The 26,788-nt window shown below is 39.1% G+C and overlaps 1 protein-coding gene across 1 annotated transcript; it reads left to right on the top strand.

The window, feature by feature from the left end:
- The first annotated feature begins 16,909 nt into the window (after nt 1-16,909).
- On the top strand, nt 16,910-25,237 carry LOC311508681 (interferon-induced protein 44-like). The gene is made up of 7 exons (XM_084573588.1): nt 16,910-16,930; nt 17,039-17,072; nt 17,242-17,437; nt 23,759-23,911; nt 24,045-24,216; nt 24,333-24,433; nt 24,539-25,237. The coding sequence occupies exons 4-7, from the start codon at nt 23,825-23,827 to the stop codon at nt 24,698-24,700; spliced, it is 522 nt and encodes a 173-aa protein (XP_084429714.1). The 5' UTR covers nt 16,910-16,930; nt 17,039-17,072; nt 17,242-17,437; nt 23,759-23,824; the 3' UTR covers nt 24,701-25,237.
- Nucleotides 25,238-26,788: the final 1,551 nt, after the last annotated feature.

The following is a 26,788-nucleotide window of genomic DNA, read 5'->3' as shown; positions in this document are numbered from 1 at the left end:
CAACTAGCACATTCTATGTTGTTCAATGTTCTGCACTAACTGTTTTGTCTCTGTCCTGTAAGTGTTTTGGATGTTTTTCTTTATCAATTTTTTTTTTAAAAAAAAGAAAGAAAGAAAAAGAAACTGCATTATCTTCTAGTGTATTTTATTCAGTGTAGCAATTCAGTGATATGCAGCCGAATTATTTGCCGGTACCAACCGCCAAACGCATGCACCGACAGGTGACTAAGGACAGGACAGCACTTATTCCTTTCCCCACTTAAAGCACTGCTGTCATCATCTTCTTCATCATCATCATCATCAATGGAAAACTGAGGTGTGTGCAAATTTATCACGTCCAGTCACGACCCACAGCTCTTCTAATGGGAATTTAGTGCTGAAGTGAACTTTCATGCCAAATGTAAATGCACATCTGCTGTCTATAAGGTAAGATAATCCTTTAATTTATCCCACAGTGCCTGCTGGGGATTCTTTTAGCCCAAACACTGGGACGGGAGAGTCAGCAAAGGTAAGAAACTCAAGATATCACTAGAAGACATAATCCTTTCCACACTACACAAACCTATATATGTTCATTCTTTTATCTGTCAAGTTACTAGAGATTGCATTGCAAGTAATCTTGTGTAGGTCTCCCTTGTGATTCCAAAACACTTGTGACCCATGAAATCTCTCCATACATAACAGGCATATCAGGCATAACATTATGAACACCTTCCTAATATTGTGACACATCAGAGATTAGACATGGGCCTTCTGAGGGTGTCCTGTGGTGCGTGGCAACAGAATGTTATTAGTGGGGGCCTTTGGGTCCTATGGGTTGAGGGGAGGGGCCTCTGTGGATCATCCCACAGATAATTGATCAGTTTGGGATCTAGTGTATTTGGAGGCCAGGTCAACACCTTGTGACTTTTTTTGAGTTGTTCCTAAAGCATTTTTGTGTGTGTGCCTGTTAGGGATGTGCGATATTTCATCGTTTACGATATATCGTCAAAAACATTCCCCACGGTAAGAATATGTCATCCCGCGATAAAAACGATAAATTCCCATAGATGACGTATATGTGCGCGACACACTCGCAGCCCAACACGAATGGAATATTGACAAATTGACAATAGCGGAAGGCGGAGCAGATACGCTGGGCAGCGAGGAGCTCATTCCTAAACGAGGCTCCACCTCCATTATCTGGTTTGGTTTTTAACCCCGTAACGCCTGAATTGATTTTTCAATTATATACAGAAATGAAATATTTGTATTTTTGTTTACAACTACGGCCGGTCCTATGAGAAACTAGTGCTTACAAAAGGTTCCTAGGAATTTTTTGAATGTGCACAAACCGACATTGGAGTATTACATGCGTTATTTCGGCTGCAGTCTGAATGGAAACAGTGGATCGCGAATTCGCGACACTATGAAGGGATCAAAAAGTCTGATTAAATTACAACATGCAAGGTTTACTAACAAATAGTGCATAACACAGCTAATTTGTTCCACCACCTCAAACACAAGCACAAACCAGAATATGAAGAAAGCCAGAAAATTCGCAAGCAGCGTCGACAGCGTCGACTTCATCCAAAGAGTCCAGTAAAAAAAACAAAAAAAAAACTCAGATAAAATTTGCTGATGCATTGTAGTCAAAAAGATTAGGCTGAATTGGTGTTTATTTATCATCATTTTTATCGTTACCGTGATAAATACCAGAAATTATCGGGATAAAATTTTTAGTCCATATCGTCCATCCCTGGGTCAGGCTGCATCCTGCTGGAGATGGCTGCTGCCATCAAGGAGTGTCATTGCTATGGGGTGGGGGTGCCTGGTCTGGTCTAGGTGGGTGCTACATGTCTAAGTAACATCCACATGAATGCCAGGTCCAAACGTTTTCCAGCAGAACACTGAATTGTCACAAGATGGTCAATGTTATTTGCTTCACCTGTCAGTGGTTATAATGTTGTGGCTGATCAGTGTAGGCTGAGGTGTTGGCACACCTTGCATAAGACCTGGCACAATACAATTCAATACATTTATGGTCATTTACCTTACTCTAATGACCTGCACTGCATGGAGTCAGCCAGGGTTGCATAGTCTGGAAAGTAGGATGGATGGTCCAAGGTCACCTCTAACGGGCTCTTCCAGGAGCAGCGCTTAGCCCCAGAGGATGCTACTATCTTCAGTGACTGATGTAAGTTAAGGCTCTAGAAAGCCTCAGAGACCACCCACTGAGTGTCTTCATCCAAGAGCCACCAGACTCATGGTTCTGTCTGCTCTCTGATGATGGAGGCCATCCATCATAGGAACTCTGGTTAATCTGTGCTCCATTTATCACATCACCTCATCCCTCACTGAGCATGTCTAACCCTATTTCATCACACATATGGAAAGTACTACACTAATGATCATTTCTTTTGGCTCTTGTGTCTTTGTGCTGTTGTATGTGACAGTCATATATTGTCTGAATACAGGGTTAAGAAAGAGCAAGTGGGTGAGCAAAACCTCTTTTGCCTCTGTGATTTACAATAACAGGATGTTTATTTTCACTATGTATAGACCATCATGCACAATCAGCTTCATCCTGTGAAGATGGCCATTTAGACAGGTAGAAATGTTGGCAATCTCACCACACACTTGTTTCTGTTTTCAACATTTCAATATTTATCTAAGTTAAAGTTGTTCCAAAATTAAAAATTAATTTTTAAATTAAAAAAGTTTTCTTTAGACTACACTGACTTCTGAAAATAGTAACATCAGTGTAACAGAGTTATACCAAATCCTGCCACTCAACAGTCAGCTTAATTAATGCCCCAGGCAGTTATTTCATAGTAACAAGACCACCTATGTGAAGTTTTAAAATAAGGTTTAAAGATTTTTCTTTCCCCTCAAATAGATTAAACTTCTACTACTTCATGACACCAGCTCAGACCAGAGCCGTGGCAAAACCGGCATCAGGTTCATCCCACCAGAGCACTCAAACTAATGACATGCCTGTTCAGATTACGGACAAAAGTAAAACAAAAGTATGTATAATGGTTTAAAGATCATCTGCACAACATAATTGTTATGATGGTTCCTAGTTTGGGCGTGTAAAGTGAACATAGTATGGAATCTTAAATGCACTTTGTTGCTCTGATTGGTTGTAGGACTAACCAGGTGCATGCAGAGGATTTTTTTCTCTTTATCCATTTAAACGCACCCCATTATGAAATCCAAATGATGTGTTACCAGGGTCACATTCTAATAAGAATAGTTTACCTACACCAGGCTAATGTAACATTGGAGGAGCTTGTAGATAGTACTTTTCAACACAGCTCTCAAATACTGTGCTATTGCAGAACCAGAAAATGAGACAAGGTTTAACAACCTACAATTTATGCATTTACTGGTTTCCTCACTGAATTACACTTCCATCTGTGGCGGCTGTGGCTCAGTAGGTAGAGCGGGTTGTCCATGAACCAGAGGGTTAACGGTTCGATCCTTGAAATGTGCTGAAGTGTCCTTGAGCAAGACACTGAACCCCCAGTTGCTCCCAGTGCGTGGAAATGGTGTGTGTGAATGTGTGTGTGCTTGTGTGAGCGAATGGGTAGATGTGTCTGTGACTGTAAAGCGCTTTGAGTACCAATAGGTAGAAAAGCGCTATGTAAAAGCAAGGCCATTTACCATCTCTCAAACTCACATTCGGCTCATATACTACCTAGATGTAACTTTGTTTATTTTTTTTACCAACTATCATCAAGTACAACACATCTTCTCTGTTTAGGAAATATACTTATAATACTAGCAGAAAATAATGTCTCAAAATCTTTTTCTTTTTAAGAATAGTGTGTTAAATCAGTGTTTCTCCTCAGTGTCATCTCTCATTTTCACCGATTCTCTTTAGTTGAGGCTCTCAGAATTCTGGCCCTAAGATGTTTCCTCTGAATATTTAAATGCAGGAGTTGTTGGAATAATCGCTGTTGGGCCTCCAAATTCCCCGACTGTAGCCAATATCATTTAATAGACTGTTCCCAAACTGCTTCCTCAAGCCTATAGGTTATCTTATCTGCTCACTCTAAGATAAGACACAAAATCACAGTCCTGCTTCGTTGCACCTATGGAATATAGACAAGTTACCTGGATGCGCAGTCCTAATGCAAATGAAATCCCAGCAATGGTATGGAGCTGCACAGTGCTATCTGCAGACTACAAAAGGAGAGGGGGCAAACTACTGTAAGGGATCTCTACTGTGTGTCTGTTTACAGCTGGCTTAAACCAAAACCAAATGTGACTAAAGATGTTTGCTGTCTAGAAGTACTTTACAGAACTGTTACAGAATTTAAAAGATATTTCTGTTCTATAGTTTTATAATGCAGGGAGACATTTAAGTTGTCTCCAAAAAGTGTTTTTTAAAAAATGTCCAGAGGGCAGCACACTCAGGGCTGATGGGACAGAGACCAGGGGAGCCCAAAATGGATTTAGCTGTTAGTTTATTTACTAGCTTCACCATGAATATTAAACATTGTGTTACTGTCTCTATTAAGTAACTTTTGATTGGTGTAAAATAACGAACAAAATGCCAGAGAATAGAAGGTGAATGACTGGTGCAACCCCAGCTGGCTCGCAAGTCAGTCCTTAGGGCCCTGACATCAGAGACCTACATACAGTAAAGGAAGCAGTGAAGCAGCACATCAGGAGAGAAAAGGAGTGCTAGCTGGCAGTCATAAGTGTAAACCATGGATGTGATGGAAACATGCTGGAACTAAAAACTAATACACCCTTATGTCTTTCATAATAACAGACCTATTGTATATAACATTCTGTCTCTTCTGTCCTTGTGTCCTCTTATTCAAGAAATCAGTACATAAGCATAGTTTGAGGTGCAACATTCTTCTATTGAATACTCCTAAATACTCTCAGTATAATGTGACAGTGAGGAACAGTTTTGGTTCTAGTCTACCACTTGATGATCAGACAGTTTTCAGTAACTGTCCCTGTGGTGCACTCTTTTCCTCAGTTATATAGAATGTGAAGACTAAATAGCTTGCTGCTTTTGGTTAAGCCTAATCGCCACAGGTGAAAAACAAAGAGTTTAAACTGCTAATGTTTGCCACAAAGCACTACAATAAAGAACAAGCTTAATGATGTCTCCTCCAAAGAAACAAAAAACCATGCACATGAAGCAGGATCACACTGCAGCTGCAGGAAAGGTGTTAAGAAATGAGGCGCTCCTCTCATGATCCATTTCACGGCAGCATTATGCTAAATCCACTGAGTTCAGCCCCCTGCAGACTTCCAGCTCTCTCCACTAACCATACAGTGTACGTCAATGCCAACCAGCTGCTGGCTGACCGATGCAACGCCAAAATGCACCAATATTGTTTTCTTTTAGCGTTGCTGGTGGAATCAAATCACATCAGAGCCTCATCAAGAGAGACAAGGTGGGATGCATGTGACTACTGTGGAAAACTTTCAAGCGAAACTCCACACAGAGACATTTGAGGCAGAAACTGCCAGGGAGCTCTTTTATGAATATTCAAATTGGAGTTATTTATAATTTTATTTATAGTAACTTTAAAAATTAATCCTTAAATTATTAATGGGTTTGAATGGATTCAGGAGTGATAATCTGACCCAGTACTGGATTCTAGTTTAGTTGCAAGAGGAAAAACCACAACACCACCAAGTTATAAACAACACCCTCTAATTCCAGGTGAGTACTCGTTATTAACAGACCCTAGTCATGTGAGTTTCAAGTGTGTACCACCCAAAGCTGCTCCTGATGAAAAACTAAACTCCCCACCAGTCCGTTAGAACTGAAGAAGCCTCTTGGATGAGTGATGGAGCGACTTCAAGAAAACCCATGACCTGGATGGCTGAGAATTAACACAGACAAATCAACCTAAACCCTAATAGCTAAGCTTTGACAGAATTTGTGGTACACTGTTTGGGAACAGAAATCCACATTTGAAAATGAACATTTCTGTGCTTTTAAAAGTCAGGTTACTGTCTTTGTTTTATAATTCTTCCTGTGTGCAAAAGTACAAATATAAAACACATGTGCATCCTAGGTCTAAAAACTTCTTAAACTAAAAAAATCTTAAACTTTCAAGATTAGAAATATTTAGAATATGTAGAAGGCAGTGTGATGAGTAAGGCTGACTAGATTCTGTGCAAGCTTGCTACAGTTTCACTTCAAGTTTATGCCGTTATCAGGAGAAACTGACACACAAAAAACATCTCAAGTCTTCTAGCAAAGGTGTAGTCTTGTGTGAGAGCTCAACGCAGTGTAAACTCTGTTGAGAGTTGGAAGTATGTGAGCTAACTTCAGATGACCTGTGGCTAGAACCTGTTGCTTTACAGTGTTTTTACATTACAACTAAAAATGAATAATCCTTCACAGACAATAATCCTGGAGTACGTTATAATACATTTGATTAAATAGATGATTGTTATTATTTTAAAATTATTACCAGAAATCAGTTGTTAAAGAATAAGATACAGTGTTTAACGCATTATGAAGTGGGACAATTGTAAATACAGCAGGAAAAGATAATAAACAAAGTATCGAAATAAGAATATACCTCATAACAACTACCCAGAATTAAGTGATGTGTGGAATATGAATTGTCTGTTTAGGCTGAGGGAACAGAGGTGCAGCTATTTGGCTGAACAGGAGGTGGTAGTGTTTCATCCCAAATCACTGACAGAGGTGGCTTACACAGGCTTCTACACAGTTCATTTATATGGGCTTCAGTGAGAGATGGAACACAGGACTTTGGTCGGCACAGAAATAAAGAAAGAAAACTAAATAAAATCAGTCATAAAGTTCATAGAACAGACGTGTGAACGGTGAAAAACTGGCCATGCTTCTCTTTCACCCTAAATTATATAACAAAATCATGAAATACTTACTATAAAAACTTACTTAACAGCAGTTATTCTAAACTGAGCTACTGAAAAAGGCTCAGCAGAGACTGTACTTCCTGAGAATACTCAGGAGGAATAACATCACACAAAGACTGTTGGTGTCCTTCTATCATGCCTCCATCAAGAGTATACTGACATACTGCATGTGCATATGGTACACCAGCTGCACAGCGGCTCAGAGGAAAGCTCTCCAGAGGGTCATCAACGCCGCCCAAAAGATCGTTGGCTGCCCTCTCCCCACACTGGAAGAACTATACAGTTCCTGTTGTCTCAAAAAAGCCCAGAACAGGACACCCACCATCCCGGTCACTCCGTTTGAACTGTTACCTTCAGGCAGACACTACTGATCAATAAATGCAAGGACAAATAGACTCAAACACAGTTTTTATCCAACAGCAATAACAACCCTCAATGCTGCACAAAAATAATACGTGTGTGTGTGTTACCTATGCTGCTAAATGTTGTTATATGTTTTATTTATTTGTTCTTTTTATTAATAATGCACTGATAGGAGAGCACTTTTAATTTAATTGTTCTTGTGACAATGACAATAAAGATCTATTCTATTCGATTCTTATGGTCACTGACATTATTCTCAATATTTCTCTCTATAGAAACTGATAAACAGTAAAGTCAGAATCCCTGTCTGTGAGATCATGCAGATTAGACAGTGACATAGTTACAAAGAGCTACATCAAGTTACAAAAAAGTTTATCAAAACAGTAACTGTGACAAACTGTAGTTTGCTAGAAGTACCCAACGTCTATGAGGTCTCCTTTTAACTCTGCTGGTGTGTAAATAAGTTGGAGTCGAGGTCAGACTTATACGTGCTTAGTTGGTGGGACACAGATGAACTGGAAAGGAGACAATTAAAACAAAAACCACTATTGGAACAACTGCAACATGAGATCCTGCAGAAACAGGTGAACTTTACAAAGTGTCTTTTAAGCCCCAAATCTCTAAGCTTTACTACAACACATTTTAGTTGATCAAATAACCAGGATTAAAAAATGTATGTGTTGGTATTTTCTCCTGTTGGAGCATACTAGATATATTTCTGTTTTTCCCTGGCTCTTAAACTTAGAGAGAGCTTGAGACGCTCTGAGAACAAGAGAATAATAATGTGTATACGGGCATTGCAGTGGAGACAGGGAGATGATTACGATAAACAACAAATATAAAGTGAAATACTGAAAAGAAATAAGGGTGCAATGGCTTCATGCAGTGTTGATATCGTTAACATGATGACAAAAAATATTCGTCTGCCACCATTATTTGTGTGAGGAAGACGAGACGTTGCAGTGCTAAAACAAAATATTATGAAATAATACCTGGATAACGGCAAATGGTTTTGTTTGGTTTTTTTTTGCGACCAAATTTTTATTTCTATTTTCATTTTCATAAAGTCCAACAAAAATATTTCAGGAGATACAATATTATAAGGATGGATTCTCAAAGAAAGACAGTTAGCCCAGGACATAAGAACATGTCATGGGAAAGAACACAGTGAAATTTAAAAAAAAATAAAGTACATACATAACCTACAAAAAATACATACGTACATACAGACATACATAGACAAGACAAAAGGGACTTAACATCTAGAAGGACTAGATGAGAGGTGAGAGAGACAGTAGGAAAGTCAACTTACAGCATGTTTTTCAAAGAGTCAGCAGTGCTACGCCAAGTGTTAAGGGTGCTTTCATTAGCACCGTTAATCCGAGCTGTTGAAAGCTCCATGTATATGACGTCCAAAAGAGAGAGAATCCAAGACTGATTAGACAGAGAATGAGGTGGTTTCCAGCGAGATGCAATCATTTTCTTAGCTGCTGTCAGTCCAGCAAAGATGACTCTCTTTCTGAGTTTAGAAATATTGAGGATTGACAGATTATTTACAATCAACACACATATAGTTACAGGTACTGTATCATCTATCAATTCAGATAGTTTGGATGCAACGTTGCCCCAAAATTGTCTAACAGGAGGACAGTCCCAGAACATGTGAATAAAATGTGCCCTGGGTTTTCAATGAGCACAGATTACAACAAGGCTCATTAATAATTTTCATGTGATGGAGTTTAACCGGGGTGAGGTACGTTTTGTGTAAGAAATTAAAGTGAATTTGCTGATGATCTGGATTACGAGATGCTTCATGAATGCTGGACCACATCGCGTCCCAATCAAAATCCTGAACTAGGTCTGGACAATCTCTCCTCCAGACCATCTCCACAGGGAGTGAAACAAGGTCTGTTACCTGCAAAAAATGGTACAGTTTGGATACTACACCCTTAGCTCTGTTTTGTTTAGTGACTAAATCTTGGAGTGGGTGGGTAGGTAAAGGACATTGCCAGGGCACGCCGTGTGCTCTAAGCTGACCTTAGCTGTAAATAAAAGAAAAAAGTGGATCCTGGCAGACCGAATGCATCCTTAATATCTGCAAAAGAGAGTAATCCAAAATCATTATAAATGTCTTTTAAATAGTGAACACCCTTCTGCTCCCACTGGGGAGCACAGATAGGTCCCCCCCCAATTAGAAGTGCCTTGTTATTGAATATTGGAGAAAAGGTGTGCCACTTGCAGGAAAGATGACAGTGTGTTTCAACTAATCTCCATACAAGATGAGAGATGATGGGGCCAAGGCGTAGTTGACACTGTTTTTTTAGAAATGTTGCTAAAGAGAACATCTTGAAGTGTCCATGGCTGGACTATGTTGCTCTCTAACGTGCGCCAAGAGACAGAAGAATGAGAATAAAACCAGAAGAGCAGGGGCCTGCGCACGAACGACCAAGAATAAAGTTCAAAATTAGGGACGGCCAAGCCGCCATCCTCCTAGCCTGGGTGCCAGCCGAACTTAGTCCCGCCCACAACATTTTTTGGTCTGGAAGTTCGGTCTGGTGTCGCTCCGTTAAGGCGCAATTATGCTCGAACAGAAGCTGTTCGTACCAATCAGATTCTCAGGGCGGGCTTTATACGATGATGGACAGATGATCAACAGTAACGTAACCACGTCACCAAAGAGCGCTTGGGTTGAATTTGTTTACAATAAAGATGGCTGCCGCTGGAGAACTGAGATGTGTAGATTCTGCCATCGAGTCTGTTCTAGAAGATATCGACAGCGCATTAATTTTAAAAGAGGAACAGATAAATGCGATCAAGGCATTTGTTAATCGGAAAGATATTTTTGCCGTCCTTCCTACGGGATTCGGCAAAAGTTTAATTTATCAGCTGGCTCCGATGTTTTTTTTTTTCTGGAAAAACATTTCTGGAAATTTCTTATCATTCCCTTGTTGGTCACATCGGCTCTCTTCCATATTTAAGTCAAACCTGAGGCTTGATCATTGAAAACATCAAGCTACATTTAATGTTTACATTTTACAATCTAAAGCAAATTCCAAAGTGTGCAGCAGTAAGGTTCAATTCCGTGATTAAAATGTATTACATGAATTAATTACAGTTTACAGGGGCTGTGGTGGTTTGTTGAGCGCTTCAGCAAGTCATTCCAGTGAGTTCAGATTGACAGTTTTAGGTCAAAGCATAAGAAAAATAGTTAAGCAGAGAGTGAAAGTTTGTTTTTTACTTCTCCAGAGCAGACAACAGACCTGACTGTAGGATACTATAGTTAGGATTATTCAGCTGACATCTGCTGTTAGCCCTGTGGCTCACTTAAAAGAAAGAGAGAGCCACAGAGAGAGAACTAACAGAAGGGGAAGAAAGGACACCTTTGACTTAAAGAAAAAGAAAAAAAAAAGAGTCAAAGGCTGACTTATTTTCAGCTGATACTGTAGTCACATATTTGACCAGTAAGCACCAGAGGGCAGAATGCACCACATTCATGTCAAAGGTACAAAGTGAGCCCAGGAATGGTTTGGCTTTGTTTTCACCTTTATCTATATTGTCATGAAGGGGTAGCAGACCAAAAGCGCTGCTGATGAGGCAGGATATCCAATAACCAAAACACTAACCAAAAAACTATGAAAAAACTAGAACAAGACATGGAAAAGCTATGGCATGGAAAATTTTTAAAAAATATGGCACAAAACACATGAACTTGGCAAACAAACAGTATGGCACAACAAGGAACAAAGGGAAAGGCGGGGCTATATATATACACACACCCACATACACACGAGGAACAGAGGGGTGACGAGATACAGGTGAAGCAAATCAAGAAACAAGACAAGGAGAAACCAATGATCTAATCAAAAGGAAAAACACATGGAGTAACACATAACAGGAAATCAAGAACTTAACAAAATAAAACAGGAAGCAGAAAACAGAAAAAATAAAAACCATGACAGTAAAAAAACAAGAACTTAACAAAATACAATAAACAGAAACCCAAGAAACTAAACCAGGACAGTAATTTTCATAGTGTTTTTATTTATTTATTTTTTTTCTGGGATTTCCTGCCACGTTAACAGCGCTCTTAGTTTTTGTAAGTTCTGACTTTTTTCATCAAATACCTTTTTTTGTCTACTCCAGCCTCATTTGGGTCCTAAACCTCCATTCCCCGCCACTCGACGTGACATATGCAGTCAGTTGTGATCTAAAGATTAATGCAGGCTTCCTATAAATCCCTATTGTAGACAAGTTTCATTACTTCTCAAGATACTAAAAAACAGCTGTTGTTCAGACAAAACAGGACATTTAATTATTCTTCAGAGTGACCGTAGTGACAGAAACAGCGCAGCCTACAGCCAGGACTATGATAGAGAAGTTATTAATGTAACGATGATTCTATGAATATTTTGCAACAGGCTTCATTTCTGTCCGTGCTATTATCTAAGATAATTCATCTGGCTATAATCCAGCCGCATGGCTCCTTGTGTTTATATTTTTATGGGGTAAAATGGATTTGAAAATGTATCTAGTGTGTTAACAGATAGAATATTTGTGGTTATGTTTGTTTAAATGTATGCCTGCTCTAAGATCTAGGGATGCAGCAGCCATCCTACAGGCTACAGGAGTATTGATACTAATGCACTGCCTGGCCAAAAAAAAAGTTGCCACCAAAAAAGAAATGGTCACACTCTAATATTTCGCCTTTAGCTTTGATTACAGCACGCATTCACTGTGGCATTGTTTTGATAAACTTCTGCAGTGTCACAAGATTTATCTCCATCCAGTGTTGCATTAATTTTTCACTAAAATCTTGTATTGATGATGAGAGAGTCTGACCACTGCACAAAGCCTTCTCCAGCACATCACAACGATTCTCAATAGGGTTAAGGTCTGGACTCTGTGGTGGACAATCCATGTGTGAAAATGATGTCTCATGCTCCCTGAACCACTCTTTCATAGTTGGAGTCCCATGAATTCTGGCATTGTCGTCTTGGAATATGCCCGTGCCATCAGGGAAGAACAAATCCATTGATGGAATAACCTGGTCATTCAGTATATTCAGGTAGTCAGCTGACCTCATTCTTTGGGTACATAATGTTGCTGAACCTAGACCTGAGCAAATGCAGCAACCCCAGATCCCCACAGGCTTTTACAGTAGATACTAGGCATTAGGGATGGGCGATATGGAGTAAAAATTTTATCCCGATAATTTCTGGTATTTATCACGGTAACGATAAAAATGACGATAAATAAACACCAATTCAGCCTAATCTTTTTGACTATAATGCATCGGCAAGTTTTATCTGAGTTGTTTTTTTACCGGACTCTTTGGATGAAGTCGATGCTGCTTTTTTGGTTTGTGCTTGTGTTTGAGTTGGTGGAACAAATTAGTGGTGTTACTGTCCTTTTTATGCACTATTTGTTAGCAAACCTTGCATGTTGTAATTTGCTGCTCCGCATCAAACTTTTTAACCCCTTCATGCCTAGTGTCGCGAATTTGCGACGCACTATTTCCGTTCAGACTGCAGCCGAAATAACGCATTACTCCAATGTCGGTTTGTGCAATTCCAAAATATTCCTAGGAACCTTTTGCAGGCACTCGTTCCTCGTAGGACTTCCCGGAGTGGTAAGCAAAAATACAAATATTTCATTTCTTTATATAATTGAAATTTAAATCCAAACCAGATAATGGAGGTGGAGCCTCGTTTAGGAATGAGCTCCTCGCTGCCCGGCGTATCTGCTCCGCCTTCCGCCATTGCCAGTTTGTCAATATTCCATACGTGTTGGGCTGCGAGTGTGTCGCACACATATGTCATCTATGGGAATTTATCGTTTTTATCGCGGGATGACATATTCTTACTGTGGGGAATGTTTTTGATGATATATCGTAAACGATGAAATATCGCACATCCCATGCATGATAGGTGCATCAGCTCATCTGCCTCTCTTCTTACCCTGATGCCCCCATCACTCTGGAACAGAGTAAATCTGGACTCATCAGACCACATGACCTTCTTCCATTGCTCCAGAGTCCAATCTTTATGCTCCCTAGCAAATTTAAGCCTTTCTCCCCAGTTATCCACACTGATTAGTGGTTTTCTTACGGCTACACAGCTGTTCAGTCCCAATCCCTTGAGTTCCCCTCACATTGTACGTGTGGAAATGTTCTTACTTTCACTGTTAAACATAGCCCTGAGTTCTGCTGTTGTTTTTCTTCCATCTGATTTCACCAAAGGTTTAAGTGATCACAGATCATGATCTATCAGACGATGGTTCCCCCCTGTCCTTCCAGGTTTTAATAATACATTGGACAGTTCTTAACCCAGTTTTGGTTTCTGCAATCTCCTTAAATGTTTTCTCCTTGATGCATGCCAATGATTTGACCCTTCTCAAACAGACTAACATCTTTTCCACGACCACAGGATGTGTCTTTAGACATGGTTGTTTAAGAAATGAGAAGCTACTCATTGCATCAACTGGGGTGAAATATCTTGTTGTCAGCTGAAAGATAATCGCCCATGCAGTGTAAGATTCTATGGGACAGAGTAATCATCCACACACCAGTTGGATACAATAAATTGAATGAACTGAACAGTCACAGAGAACTAAAAATGATGGGATTTAATCATTCTAAGCTTTATGGTTCCATGGTTGCAGAAAAGGCGGCCTCACTCTTTGAATTACAAAGACATTTATGCACATTTTATCAGTTTACAAATATTCATTGTTGTAAATGTAATAGTCATTAAAAGATGTAGATGAGTGACTGTTTGCTGGGTAAACCATATGCACATGGCAACAGAAGTATGATGTATATAATGAAATAATCTATTGTTGATATTCAGGATATTCCTCATTTTGACTATACTGCGCAGGTGAAACACCGTGATCCTGGTCCCGTGTTTTACATCAAATATGACTCCAAAGTTCCTACAGTTGAGAAGTTATGTGATGAGATGCAATGGAAATTTATGAAAGAAATTCTAAAATTATTGACTAAGCAAAGCATGTATAATGTGAAAAGTACTGATCCTTGTCCAGAAACATGAGGAATTCTTGACCAACTTTTGTATATGTGAAAGAATCATCATTGAAATAGGTCCTGTTGAGATCTGTATTAACATGGGTCCTAGGGAGTCACATTGAAGACTTGAACTGCACTGAACCAGCACTGAACCATAACAATTTGCTTACGATAGTTTCTCTTCCTCTTTACAATCGAGCAAGCTCAGCCTTCAAGACGGCGTTGTCTCAGTAGTGTGTTTTAAAGGTTCTGTGGAGTTATTCGCTGAACAATTAAGACCTGAATATAGGGACATATTTTGCAGTTTTTGTCTTTCTTTTTTTTTTTTTTCATGTATTTTTATTGGGCATTTATAATACAAACATACAAACGTAATTACAGAACACGTAAACAGAGACAACAACAGAAACAGAACATGACAGGTTGACAAAAAAAAAAAACCCAAAAAAACAAAAACCCAACCACCCCCCACCCCCTGGAGAAGACCCGCATGGAAAATATCACGAGAACCATGCTATGCATAGGAGACCGAATGTTAAGTTAGGTTCGCATTAGCAAGGTACTGTATGAGAGGTATCCAAGTTGCGTCAAAATGTTGGAGTCTCTCTTTCAGAACATACCTTATTCTTTCCAGATGGAGTGTATTAGTTAATTCCTCCAGCCACATCTTAGATGTTGGTGCATTTACACTCTTCCATAACATAAGAATCAGTTTTTTCGCTATTATAAGACCATATGAAATAAAACATTGTTGTGCTTTGTTTAATTTGTTAAAGGTTTCAGACACCCCAAGAATAATAAGTAAGGGTTCTGGCTTTATCACAAGCCTCATAACCTCAGACATTATACTAAAAACACCAGACCAGAAAGAGTAAATTCTGGGACATAGTGCATAACTATGAAGATGGGTTGCAATGGAAGATTTGCATTTATCACATATAGGTGATACTTCTGGAAATATATTATGTAATTTTTCCTTGGAGAAGTGGAGCATGTGTATAATTTTAAATTGAATAAGACAATGTCTTGCACTGTGTGAACAGGTGTTGATCTTCTCAAGGGCTCTGTCCCATAGCTCAACTGTGATCGGTTCACCAAATTCTTTCTCCCATTTCCGTTTATGCATATGGGCAGAGAGGGGACTTAATGACAGGAGATTATTATAGATACGTGTTATTAATTTAGGTTAATTTATTGGCAATTTCAGACAGTCATCTATTAATGTTTTTGATTCGGTCTGAAAATCCTCCAAGTGTCTGCGTATATAGTCCCTAATTTGCAGATATTGAAAGAAATTATTATTTTCCAATCCAAATGTCTGCTGTAATTGAGAAAACGAGGCAAATACACCTCGTATATATAGATCTCCAACACATTTAATACCTTTCTGATTCCACTTAGAAAAGGCTCCACCCAAACCGGACGGGGCAAAAGTGGGGTTTCTATCTATGGGTAATGCAGAGGATATGGATTTAAAATTATAACTGGATTTGATTTGTTTCCAGATACAAATCATGTTATGAATGATAGGATTGTTGTTATATAACAACCTACTGATCTTAGTTGGCGCTAATAGAATTTTAGCCAGTGAATATGGATAGCATTCCTCCCTTTCCATCAGTAGCCAATTATGTGGGGATTTTGTGGTGTTTAGCCAGAAAATAAAAGTCTTAATTGCTGAGGCCCAGTAGTAAAACAAAAAATTTGGAAGTGCTAATCCTCCTGCAGATTTAGGCCTGCAGAGATACTTCTTACCTATTCTGGGAGCTTTGTGTCCCCACAAAAAGGAGTTATTAAAGAGTCTAATTGTTTAAAAAATGTATTTTTAAGGCATTTTTTGTCTTTCTAAATAAATGTACAACTAATCTAAAAATGTAAAAACTATTAGATGTGTGATGTAACCAACCCCACCTTGAGTTTCCATACACCAGGACTAGACTGCCATCAGAGAGGGCTTTGAAATCACATGACCGGAAAAGAAACCAAAAGAGAGATGAGATGATTATAGCTGTCACTTCTCACACATTGTACACCAGTCTACATCACCACCCTCAGAGATCAACAGCTTCACAGCAATACCAGGAACCCTGAGGTATACTAAGCTTGTGTTTGTACTTCATTACTTTAGGAATCTATATTCATGATGATGAAGTGTCATACTAATTAAAAGTGATCAAATGGAACTTGGCGTATGATCTAAACATCAGATTTCAGAATCATGACTCAATGTATTTTGCATTAGGTAAACCTTCACTCCTTTTCACAACCAAAACAGATGAGGTAAGACTTTTATTTTTTACATCTGTTTAACTAAATCTGATAGTATACTTTGTTATGAAGAAGTAAAATGGCATCCATTCTCAGGATTAAGTCTATTTTGCTTTTAAAAACCCTCATTTGAATTTGTAAGTTTATATTTCCTGTCAAATGTTCATTAAATGTTGTGTAAATCTCCTTTGGATTAAGGGAAACCAGAAAATGATTTGAGCTTGTTTTGTATGTTTTATATTAACTTTAAAACATTCTGTTGACATTTTGTTTTCTTTAAGATAATACATACATAGTCATAATACATAGTTCATACTATATGTAAGAAAGTGTTTGGTGTTCACAGCTCAATTAAAAAACTTTTTTCGCAACGGGGACCCCCCGAACCAGAACCTTCTCCTTGTAAGATACTTACATACACATATTATAGAGAACTGAGATGAAAATAAAATACAATTTAAGATTTTTGACTTGACATGTGACTTCTACTATGTGATCTATACTTGTCAGTGTTAAGCACAGAATGGAGGAAAATACAGTGGGGGTAAGTGTTAAGTATGTTGTTTTAAACGAGTATTGTAGGAAATCATTTTCTGACACTACCTTTAGTTGTGTTACTTTGTATTTGTCTGCTTGTCAGAAGTATGTGCAGCATTTGAAACATACATTTTTAGGCTTTAAGTGCAACCTAATTTAATCTTCTAATTAAACAGTCGGCGAGAGGGAGATCTTCAGCAGGTGAGAGAATATCAGCCTCATAAAGAAGTCCAACATCTCAGGATTCTGCTTCATGGACCACCAGCTGCTGGAAAGTCCAGCTTCATCAACTCTGTGGACAGCATTCTAAAAGGCAGAATTGCAACTCGAGCTTTGGTGGATGCAAAATCTGCCGTCAGCTTCACTAAAAAAGTATGAAAAACTTTTTGTTGTATTGGTCAGTGATTAGTCATTAAAGTTCTAGAAATGTATTATTATTATTATTATTATTATTATTGTTCAATTATTCTTCAATATTACCAACACTTCGGAGAAGAGACGAGACAGACTTCAGACGAGGTTGCCTTAAGGATCTTTTACTTGCAGCAAGGAGAGGACACAATGATATTAGCCTAGCCAATAACACAGTGTGCTCTCTCTAGCTGTCAGTGACATCTATATTTATACTCCTGTGCACGTGAGTCATAAGTCAGTGTAGATCACAATCAAGGTGAAAACAGTAACGATAATAATCAAAGTGAGAAAAATGGACTTAAACAGACCTGCCTATCTGCCAAACTGTGTCTGGAACCAGTCCGAAAGAGAATCAGTCACCCCACTGTTCTGAGCGAGTTCTTCAGCCAGCGAGTTGAGGCTTTGAAGTGCTTTCTGCACACTCCTGTCTGGGGCTGTATTATTAGGTATAAAGGTACAGCAGGTATCACCAAACATAATACACACACCTTTGCCAACAAAAGGTCAAGAGTCATCCTGTCGTGATATGTCATCAGAGAGTACTGCTTGGTTTTGCAATAAAGTCAAATTGGTAAGTTGTAGTTTGACCCTGCGTGGCTACTACTTGTACTCCATCACATCCTGTTGCGTACACTCCAGCTGGAAACCAGATTGAGATCATGTGTACACTCACCACTAGCCATTTGTCCCTTAAACCTCTCATCCTTGTTTTGTTGTTTTCTTCTGCCAGAGAGGGTGCAAAGAGCTCTAAGAGTTATCTCTGCATGTCCCCTTTTAGTCTAACTGGTCTTTGCAGTCAGGAGAGGTTGGGCTATCTGTCCCTAATCCCAATAAGTCGGTCGTCTTTTTGCAAAGGCTCACATGTATCCAGCTGGGTCGTTCCGCTATCTTCACAGCGGTTGGTGTTGTCAGGAGTACTCTGTAAGGACCTTCCCACTTTGGTTAATGCCACGCCTTTCTTTTGATGGTCTTAATCAGTGTCCAGTCTCCAGCCTTCAGTAAGTGTCCTACCTGAGGAGGAACAGAAACAACTAGTTGTACGTTAGCTCTCTGTGCTGCAGGGTATCTACCATGTAGTCTAATGAAGTATTTGCTTCTTTCAGTTCTGGGGGTATAAATTGTCCTAGCTGTGGTATTATCGACAGTCTTCCATGTATCACCTCGAAAGGCATTAACCCTTGTTATACAGGGGTTATTTGTAAGTACAGTTGTACCAAGGGAAGGCAATCTTCCCAGGTTAATTCTGTTTCAGCCATGGTCTTTTTTAACCTCAACTTCACAATGTTTTTTTAACGTTATATTTAAGTGTTGGGCCAGGTGGCTTATTACTTGATTTACAAAGTGGGGCCCATTATTGCTGTCGATGATCTCAGGTATTCCAAATCTGGGCATTACGTCTCTTAATGGGCATTTGGCGACAGTAAGACTATCATTATGAGTACACACAAACACTTCCACAAACTTAGAGTACAGAGCTATGATTGTAAGGCAGTATCTCTTTCCTTGGACCTTATGTAGTTCTATAAAATGCATGCACAGATGTTGGAAGGGGTACTCTGTTTTTGGAAAGCGGCCTGACAGTGGTCTAACGTTCCCCTGGGGATTGTGTTTTGCGCAAATAAGACAGTCTCTACAAAATAGTTTTGAGTAATTTGTAAACCCATAGGTCGTATATTTCTGGTGCACTAGTGTAAACATCCCTCCTCTTGAGACATGTGTACTACCATGGCTCACTATTGCTGCATATTTATAGAGCGATTTTGGTAAGACTGGCTATTGTTGTGGTCAGACATAGATATTGTCTTTTTGTGTTGCCCCTTTGCATTTCCATAGAGATTTCTCTGCCTGTGGTGCATGTGCCTGCATGTCCTGTAAGATTGGTTTAGCTGGGTCAGAGTGCATTACTCCTGTGAGCAATGCTTTTGTGGCTATTTTTGCAGCTACATCTGCCTTCCGGTTTCTTTCTGATACCACGTCTGTGCAACAGGTTTCTGTAGAGTTCACCATCCCCCTCTTCCTCCACTGTGCAGCGAAAACATGTAGGGTGGAGCAAGTGTCTCTGGTAAGAGCAAGTTTCAGTTATCGTCACATAGAAAACAATGTGTGGGTGTTGCAGTGGGGCGTCTGTAAGGTCAGGTCGCAGAAGCACTGATGTTGAACTTTCACTAAGACAGTCGTATGGTGTTCCATCTGAACTTATAGGTAATAAGGTCGCTGGGTTAAGAGTTGTACATCTCTGAATTGTCAAGTGTGGCTGAGACAGCAAGATAGCCATGCACGATAAATGTCTGGATGGTGATAAGAACGCTAATTTGCTTTGCAACAATAGAGCTGACACTACATGTGGTACCATTAATGTGGTGAAATATCCCAACTGTAGCAGATTGCTGCACTGCCATAGATGCAGCTACTACAGCTTGCACACAGTAAGGTAAGGCCTAACCCTAATTTGGTTGAATAATAAGCTATCGGTCTTAGCTTTGTTCCATATTTTTACTCTGTCTTCCATCATCTAGGTGCTGTCCCTCCTGAGATAAATTATATCCCAAATATTTTACCATTGGTGACCACAGCTGTAGCTTAGCCTTACTCACTTTGTGCCCTTGCATTGACATGTATTGTAGAAGTGCCAGTGTATCTGTTTTGCAATCTTTTACATTCTTGGAGGCTATCAATATGTAATCCACATACAGTAAAATCTGACTTCCTTTTGGGGGCACAAACCCTGCCAGATTACCTTGTAAAGGTGTACTGCTTTCATTTGTATGTGAAGGCAAACCAGAATTGTGAGTCCTTGTGAACTGGTATAGAGAAAAGTGCATTAGCCACATCTATCACAGTAAACACTTTAGCCTCTGGTCACAAGTCATTTAACAATGTATATGGGTCTGGAACACAGGGTGCCCTGGGCACCTCTGCTTTGTTTACTGCCATAAGTCTTGCACCATTCTCCATCCTGTTGAAGGTGGAGCCTTTTTAACAGGAAACAGTGGCGTATTGCAGGGGGAGTCCTCACACGGAACTATCAATTTTCCTTGCAATAGTGCATCTAAGATTGGCTTTATTCCTTCTTCTGCCTCGGGTTGTAATGGATATTGTTGTTGGTGAGGTCTGAAATCTGATTTTGGCACTATTTGTACTGGCAGCACTCCTTTTATTAACCCTACATCATGTGGACCTTTTGACCACAACGTCTCTGGTATGTTCACTAACTCTTTCTCCTGTTCTTCGGTCAAAAACACATCAGTCAGTCCTTTCTGTTCGTCAGAGCCTAAAATGTACACCACCAGATTACCAGTTCCGCCGGTGTTACCCAGTTCAGTCGTTGTCTGTATGAATGAGCTGTTGAGCTATGCTGACAATTTTCCATCACCTTCTCCCAGTCAATAGCTTGTGTCACCTTTTGAATGAAATCACCTACTCACCGCCACGGTCCCCACCTGGACTTTGACAGAGATACATGGGCAGGAGAGCGATTTCAGTGCAATTTCCATGCCTCAGCTGTCAACTGTACTGTTACCTCACAGTATCCTTCTTCATCCTCGTAAAGTGTTTTTAGAACCAGTTTCGAATTGGTCAGTTTGTGAAATTGCTTTTCATATGACAGGTCTGGGCCTGGGGTGTAGTTAAAGTACAGAGTACAATACATGTCGCCTGGTTGCTGGAGATCTGTGCTCCGTTTGGTCAGGTCTGTTGCTTTTCTCAAAATCTCTGCATCACTGGTGAGGGTCCCTTTTTTACCAAGTCAGGAGTGTAATTCTGGGGGTCGCTTGGTCAATGGCGGCCGGCTGTATTCCGTTATTTGTGTCAAAACACTGCTTTGTATCTGTGGAAATATCTATTGACTGTCTCATCTTTTTCCCTTCTTTTATGATTTTCTCCTTTAGTTCTTTACACTGCTGTGGACTTAACCTGCCATTGAAGTGATATTTCTTCTTCAATTTGCCAAGCTTTTCTACTGATCGTGGATCTCGAGAGTACAGTACATATATTTTCCATCCCCAGTTAAGGGCTCTCGTTGTGTAAGACAGTTCCCCAATTTTTTTTTCAGCTTTTTCTTCTGTAAATTATTCTATCACTCCTTTCCTACCCCTAATGAGGTGTTTCAGTGACCTACTTCAACAGCGATGGGTTTATGTTAGCACTGACAGGTTTCAGCCCATCCATCAGTTTGTATCACTGATCACTCCTTTCCCAGAATCTTTTTATCTCTTTGTGTCTTTTTATCTCTTTGTGGCCTATGAGTCCCAGACTCCTTTTATCTCTTTGTGGCCTATGAGTCCCAGACTCCTTTTATCTCTTTATGGCCTATGAGTCCCAGACTCTCTATCTCTTTTTGGCCTGAGTCCCAGACTCTTTTTATCTCTTTGTGGCCTATGAGTCCCAGACTCTTTTTATCTCTTTGTGGCCTATGAGTCCCAGACTCTTTTTTATCTCTTTGTGGCCTATGAGTCCCAGACTCTTTTTATCTCTTTGTGGCCTATGAGTCCCAGACTCTTTTTATCTCTTTGTGGCCTATGAGTCCCAGACTCTTTTTATCTCTTTGTGGCCTATGAGTCCCAGACTCTTTTTTATCTCTTTGTGGCCTATGAGTCCCAGACTCTTTTTATCTCCTTGTGGCCTATGAGTCCCAGACTCTTTTTATCTCCTTGTGGCCTATGAGTCCCAGACTCTTTTAATCTTTTTATGGCCTCCTACGCGGTGACTCAGTCACGTCTGCCTATGAGTATCAGACTCTTTAAAAGCCCTGCTTTTACTCACCTCCAGGGTCGGTCTGTCTTCCTCTCCGGTTCACTATTTGGATCCCGTCAACCCAGCAGGAGTCAGTTTCAGTCCCAACGTCCCGGCCTCTTTGAACATCAATTCAGATGGAGGTCTTTGTTGAGGTCCCAGACCACTGTGCACAGTTTTCAGGCATCACTGTTTTTTTTTTTTTTTTTTCCTGGCTCCTGCAGGTGTCTTGGGATCTGGCTCAAAGGACCAAGTTTGTCAGATAAATCTTCAAGATTACCAACACTTCAGATGAGAGACAAGACAGACTCCAGACGAGGTTGCCTTAAGGATCTTTTACTTTCAGCAAACAGAGGACACAATGATATTAGCCTAGCCAATAATACAGTGTGCTCTTTCTATCTGTCAGTGACATCTGTATCTATACTGCTGTGCATGTGAGTCTTAAGTGGGTGTAGATGTCTCTGTGGTTAAGTGAATGTCGTCATATATGTTTGAGAATCAGAGAACATGTTAACTTTTCCATCAATAATAATAATAATAATAATAATAATACTCATAATAATAATAATAATAATAATAATAATAATACACTAATAGCGTCACATAACTGGCAGCATTATAAATGAAAGCAGACCTTGTGAAACAGAAAATGTTGTATGGTGCAACACGATTGTTTGTTCTTTCACCATGACTGCTAACATGGGAGGGTTGAAACAGGCTGAACTGCTTTCTCCCAGGCTACACCAACCACCTGTAGAGCTACACAGTGTAAGAAATTCCACATCGACAGTAGTTCGTTGCTTTTTCCTCTGGGTTCTTAGACTTAGACTTAGATAGACTTAGACTTAGATAAACTTTATTCATCCACAAGGGAAATTGCTTGGTCACAGTAGCAGTAATACTCTTAAGAATTAAATATGATAAAATAAAATAAAATAGTATAAGCAAAATGTACAAATTAGCATATTAGTATATAAAATGTACAAGAAATAGAGATAGAAGAATATATATTATATACACAGGGATGATAGTAAGGTGCAATAGTGGCCATTATCATGACTAATTAGTATGATAGTATTAATATTAGTTTAATGTTGCATTTACATTTCTATATTTCAAATTGACAAAGCATTTGGCTCCATAAAACTCAGTTGTTGTTCAAATGGTCACAGCTGACAATGCTTTTTTACTTTGAACTCATCGTTCAGTGTGGAAGGGAAGGTTTAAAGGGATAAAGCCAATGATTAATTTCCATATAATTTGTATAAACTTCTAATAATTTGCATCCTGCAGCGAGAATTGTCACTCTACATCTGGTTTAACACAGAAACAGGCTGTGTGTTGATTCACATTTAATCAAGCATGTTGCCACATTTTACACAGCCTGTGGTTATAGGTATGAAGGCACTGTACCATTACAGTACATAGTTTATAGATCATTTCTGTTTAACTTTATTATTACTATTCAAACTAAATCACTCAGCAACTCACAAACTGTGGTACCATTGTCGCAATAAGCCTGTTTTGTTGTTTTCTTTTTAACAGTACAGAAGTTATAAAATCCAGAAAGGTCAACCGGGAACCTTTTACCCTTTCGTCTTCGCTGACACCATGGGTCTTGAGAGGGGCACTAATGGAGGAATTAGTGTGGATGATGTCAGACTGGCCATGAAGGGACACATAAAAGAAGGTTACAAGGTACAATCACTACAGGCCCTATCAAACATTCAGTACTGTGTGCACCATTTAGTAATCAATCTAAAAAAACTATTATTATTGAAAAATTTCATATATAAAAATGACTTTTCCTATTCTATATATTTGTTTCAAGTTCAATCCCAGCTCTCCCTTAACTACGACTGATCACGACTACAACCATTACCCAACTCTAGAGGACCAGGTTCATGTTCTGGTTTGTGTTGTTCCTGCCGACACACTGAAAATAATGGATGATGAGTCTACCCTAAAGATAAGGGATATCAGAGCAGCAGCCAGTGACATAGGTGAGAGAATATGTTGTTTTTTTAAAGAGCTGTAATTGTTTCACAATCTCTTATGTCTGTTAGCATGAAAATACTAACATTAACTGTCAGCCTTGGTTTCCACTCTGTGCTCTCAGGGATTCCCCAAGTTGCTATCATTACCAAAATTGATGACGCCTATCCTGAGCTGAATGAAAACATAAAGAATGTCTACAAGAGTGAGAAGCTGAAGAAACAGGTATGTTTGAAGTGTTTTACTTTTCCATTAGCTTGTAATGAATTCACTTATTTAGAAATATCAGAATTGTGGCAAAAAAATTTATTACATTTTGTTTAACCTTAGATAGAACAACTGAGTGTGTCGCTGGGTATTCCAATGAACTGCATCTTTCCAGTGAAGAACTACAACTCAGAAATTGACACAGACGCTGACATTGATTCACTGATACTGAGTGCAATGAAAAAAATCATTGACTATGGAGAAGACTACCTGAACGACATTTAACCAAAAGCTGATCTGGACTTTGTGTAATTTATCTCAACAGGTCATGCACAAGTCAATCAGTGTTTTCTCTTTTCTTGCGTAATGTCAGCTGTGGTGAAAAGTACTGAGATGATGAATCACTGTAAAATTCTCTGTTGTATAACTAGAAAAGTTGTTGAAGATTGCTGTGTTGGTGTCCCTAATGCTTCATAGACTTTCTACTCCTGGAGATTCACGTTTCTGGAGTGTTTCAGTTCTCTGATTTAAAGAAAAGACAAAAATGCTAAGACATGATATAAGAACCCATTTTAGGAGAGTTGCAGTTTCAGTTCAGTGGGCTCAGGGTGAGTGGGGAATGGAGACTATGCTTTTTTTATTATTAGGTGTGTTGGTTGAAGCCTCACAGTTTTAACTGCTGTTTAAAGTCACTATCATATCAGAAATAATGTTATCGCTTTTTCTTTCTTGTGTTTCCCTTTTATGCCTCTTACTTTGTTACTCTTTTACTGACCTCTGTAATGTTCACAGTTAAATACATCATGGTATAAATAATCCTGTAAATCAATACAACAAAAATAACAAATTTCTTCAATAAATCTTTAAAGCTATTTAAGTATTTCGTGTGGTTTATTGAGGATCCCTTTTGTTTCATTTCAGCAGTTTGCATTTCCAATGTCTGTTCCACTATAGCATTTTTATTTTATAGTTTTGAAAACTAAACATCACATTGAGTGTCAGAGCTGGTTGGTTGGAAGTGTCTGCTTATAAAGTGATTGTTTTTCCTGCCTGTGATGACAGAAATGAGTTTCAAACAGTCCATAATGCCATGGACAAATAAAACCAAAATGTCACTCCTGTTGGACCTGCACGCACTTTCTCAACTCAGCTATCAGCCTACCTAATATATGAAAATGAAGGTTGTCAAAGTTAAAATATTAATAATGAGTTCACCCAAAGTCCTTTTAACACCACTGATTATTTTAGCGTGCAAATAACATTCTGTTATGAGCTCAGTGTAGGGGTAGTGATCAAAGCAGCAGTAACACTTTCAAAAGCTGTGGTCAATTCTTCAAGCAACAAATGTTCAAGAGCAATAGCTAAATGGTTGGTATATTCTGGAGAATACTTTGGACTGTATTTCACAGTGTGTTGTTGCAAATAATATCAACAGTACATCTGAAAAAGCAAATGTACTGTTGATATTGATAACATAAGAGTGGACAAAATATTGTGCGGTGCAACAAGATGGTTTGTTCTTTCACCATGACTGGTAATATGGGAGGACTGAAACAGGCTGAACTGCTTTCTCCCTGGCTTCTGCTTAGTTTATACCAACCAACATTTGCGAAATTTCTATACATTTATTTATAGTTTGTTGCCATTTTTCTCTGGCTATCATGAATAATTAATAACTATCAAAAATAATTATTTATTATTAAATAATTGGATCTGAATTACTAGATCACCTCGGGGCACCACCCTTCTAGGAAGGGAAAAGATAGCCAATTAATCAAAACAGTCTCATAAATTATACTAAATTGTCAATTTGGAGTTCGGATTAATATTAACTTAGTAACTATAACCAAAATTACCACGTTAACAACTAGTTAAAGTTGAAGGAATTTGGAGTTCTTGGCAGTGTAGGTTGGCAATATTCACTCTTGTGCAACATTAAACAGACAGGTATGTTTAAAAGACATTTATTAACAAGAATAAAAGTAAACATACAATCCAACTACAGTCTACTCTATACAGGTGTGTGTGTGTGTGTGTGTGTGGGTGGGTGGGTGTGTGTGTGTGTGTGCGTGCCAAAATGGCCGCTGGTTGTGGGTGTGTCAAGATGGCCGCCAGTTGTGGGCGTGCCAAGATGGCCGCTGGGGCCTTGAGGTCTTGAACACAAAGGAAACAATGGCTGCTGAGTGGGTACACTCAGACCATGTGCTGGCTAGTAGATATGTGGAATGTGATAAGGGTTTTATGAGGTGCCAGGTTAGAGGAAGAGTGGTTAGTTTAGCATGCAAGACCCTGAGTCTATGTGTTGCATAATCTAAACTAACATCAAGTCACTATACTAAACAACTCAATAAACACAAATATCACATCAAATCA

The sequence above is a fragment of the Chelon labrosus genome (genome assembly GCF_963514085.1).
Source record: "Chelon labrosus genome assembly, chromosome: 23".
NCBI classification, from domain to species: domain Eukaryota; kingdom Metazoa; phylum Chordata; class Actinopteri; order Mugiliformes; family Mugilidae; genus Chelon; species Chelon labrosus.
The sequence above is the reverse complement of the archived record's forward strand: the minus strand, read 5'-3'. Positions and strand labels throughout refer to the sequence as shown.

Excerpts from the sequence above, each read along its gene's own strand:
- LOC311508681 (XM_084573588.1), top strand. The coding sequence starts at position 23,825 with ATGGGTCTTGAGAGGGGCACTAATGGAGGAATTAGTGTGGATGATGTC. Across the intron at positions 23,912-24,044 it reads ACATAAAAGAAGGTTACAAG|TTCAATCCCAGCTCTCCCTT; the intron begins GTACAATCACTA and ends ATTTGTTTCAAG. Across the intron at positions 24,434-24,538 it reads GTGAGAAGCTGAAGAAACAG|ATAGAACAACTGAGTGTGTC; the intron begins GTATGTTTGAAG and ends GTTTAACCTTAG.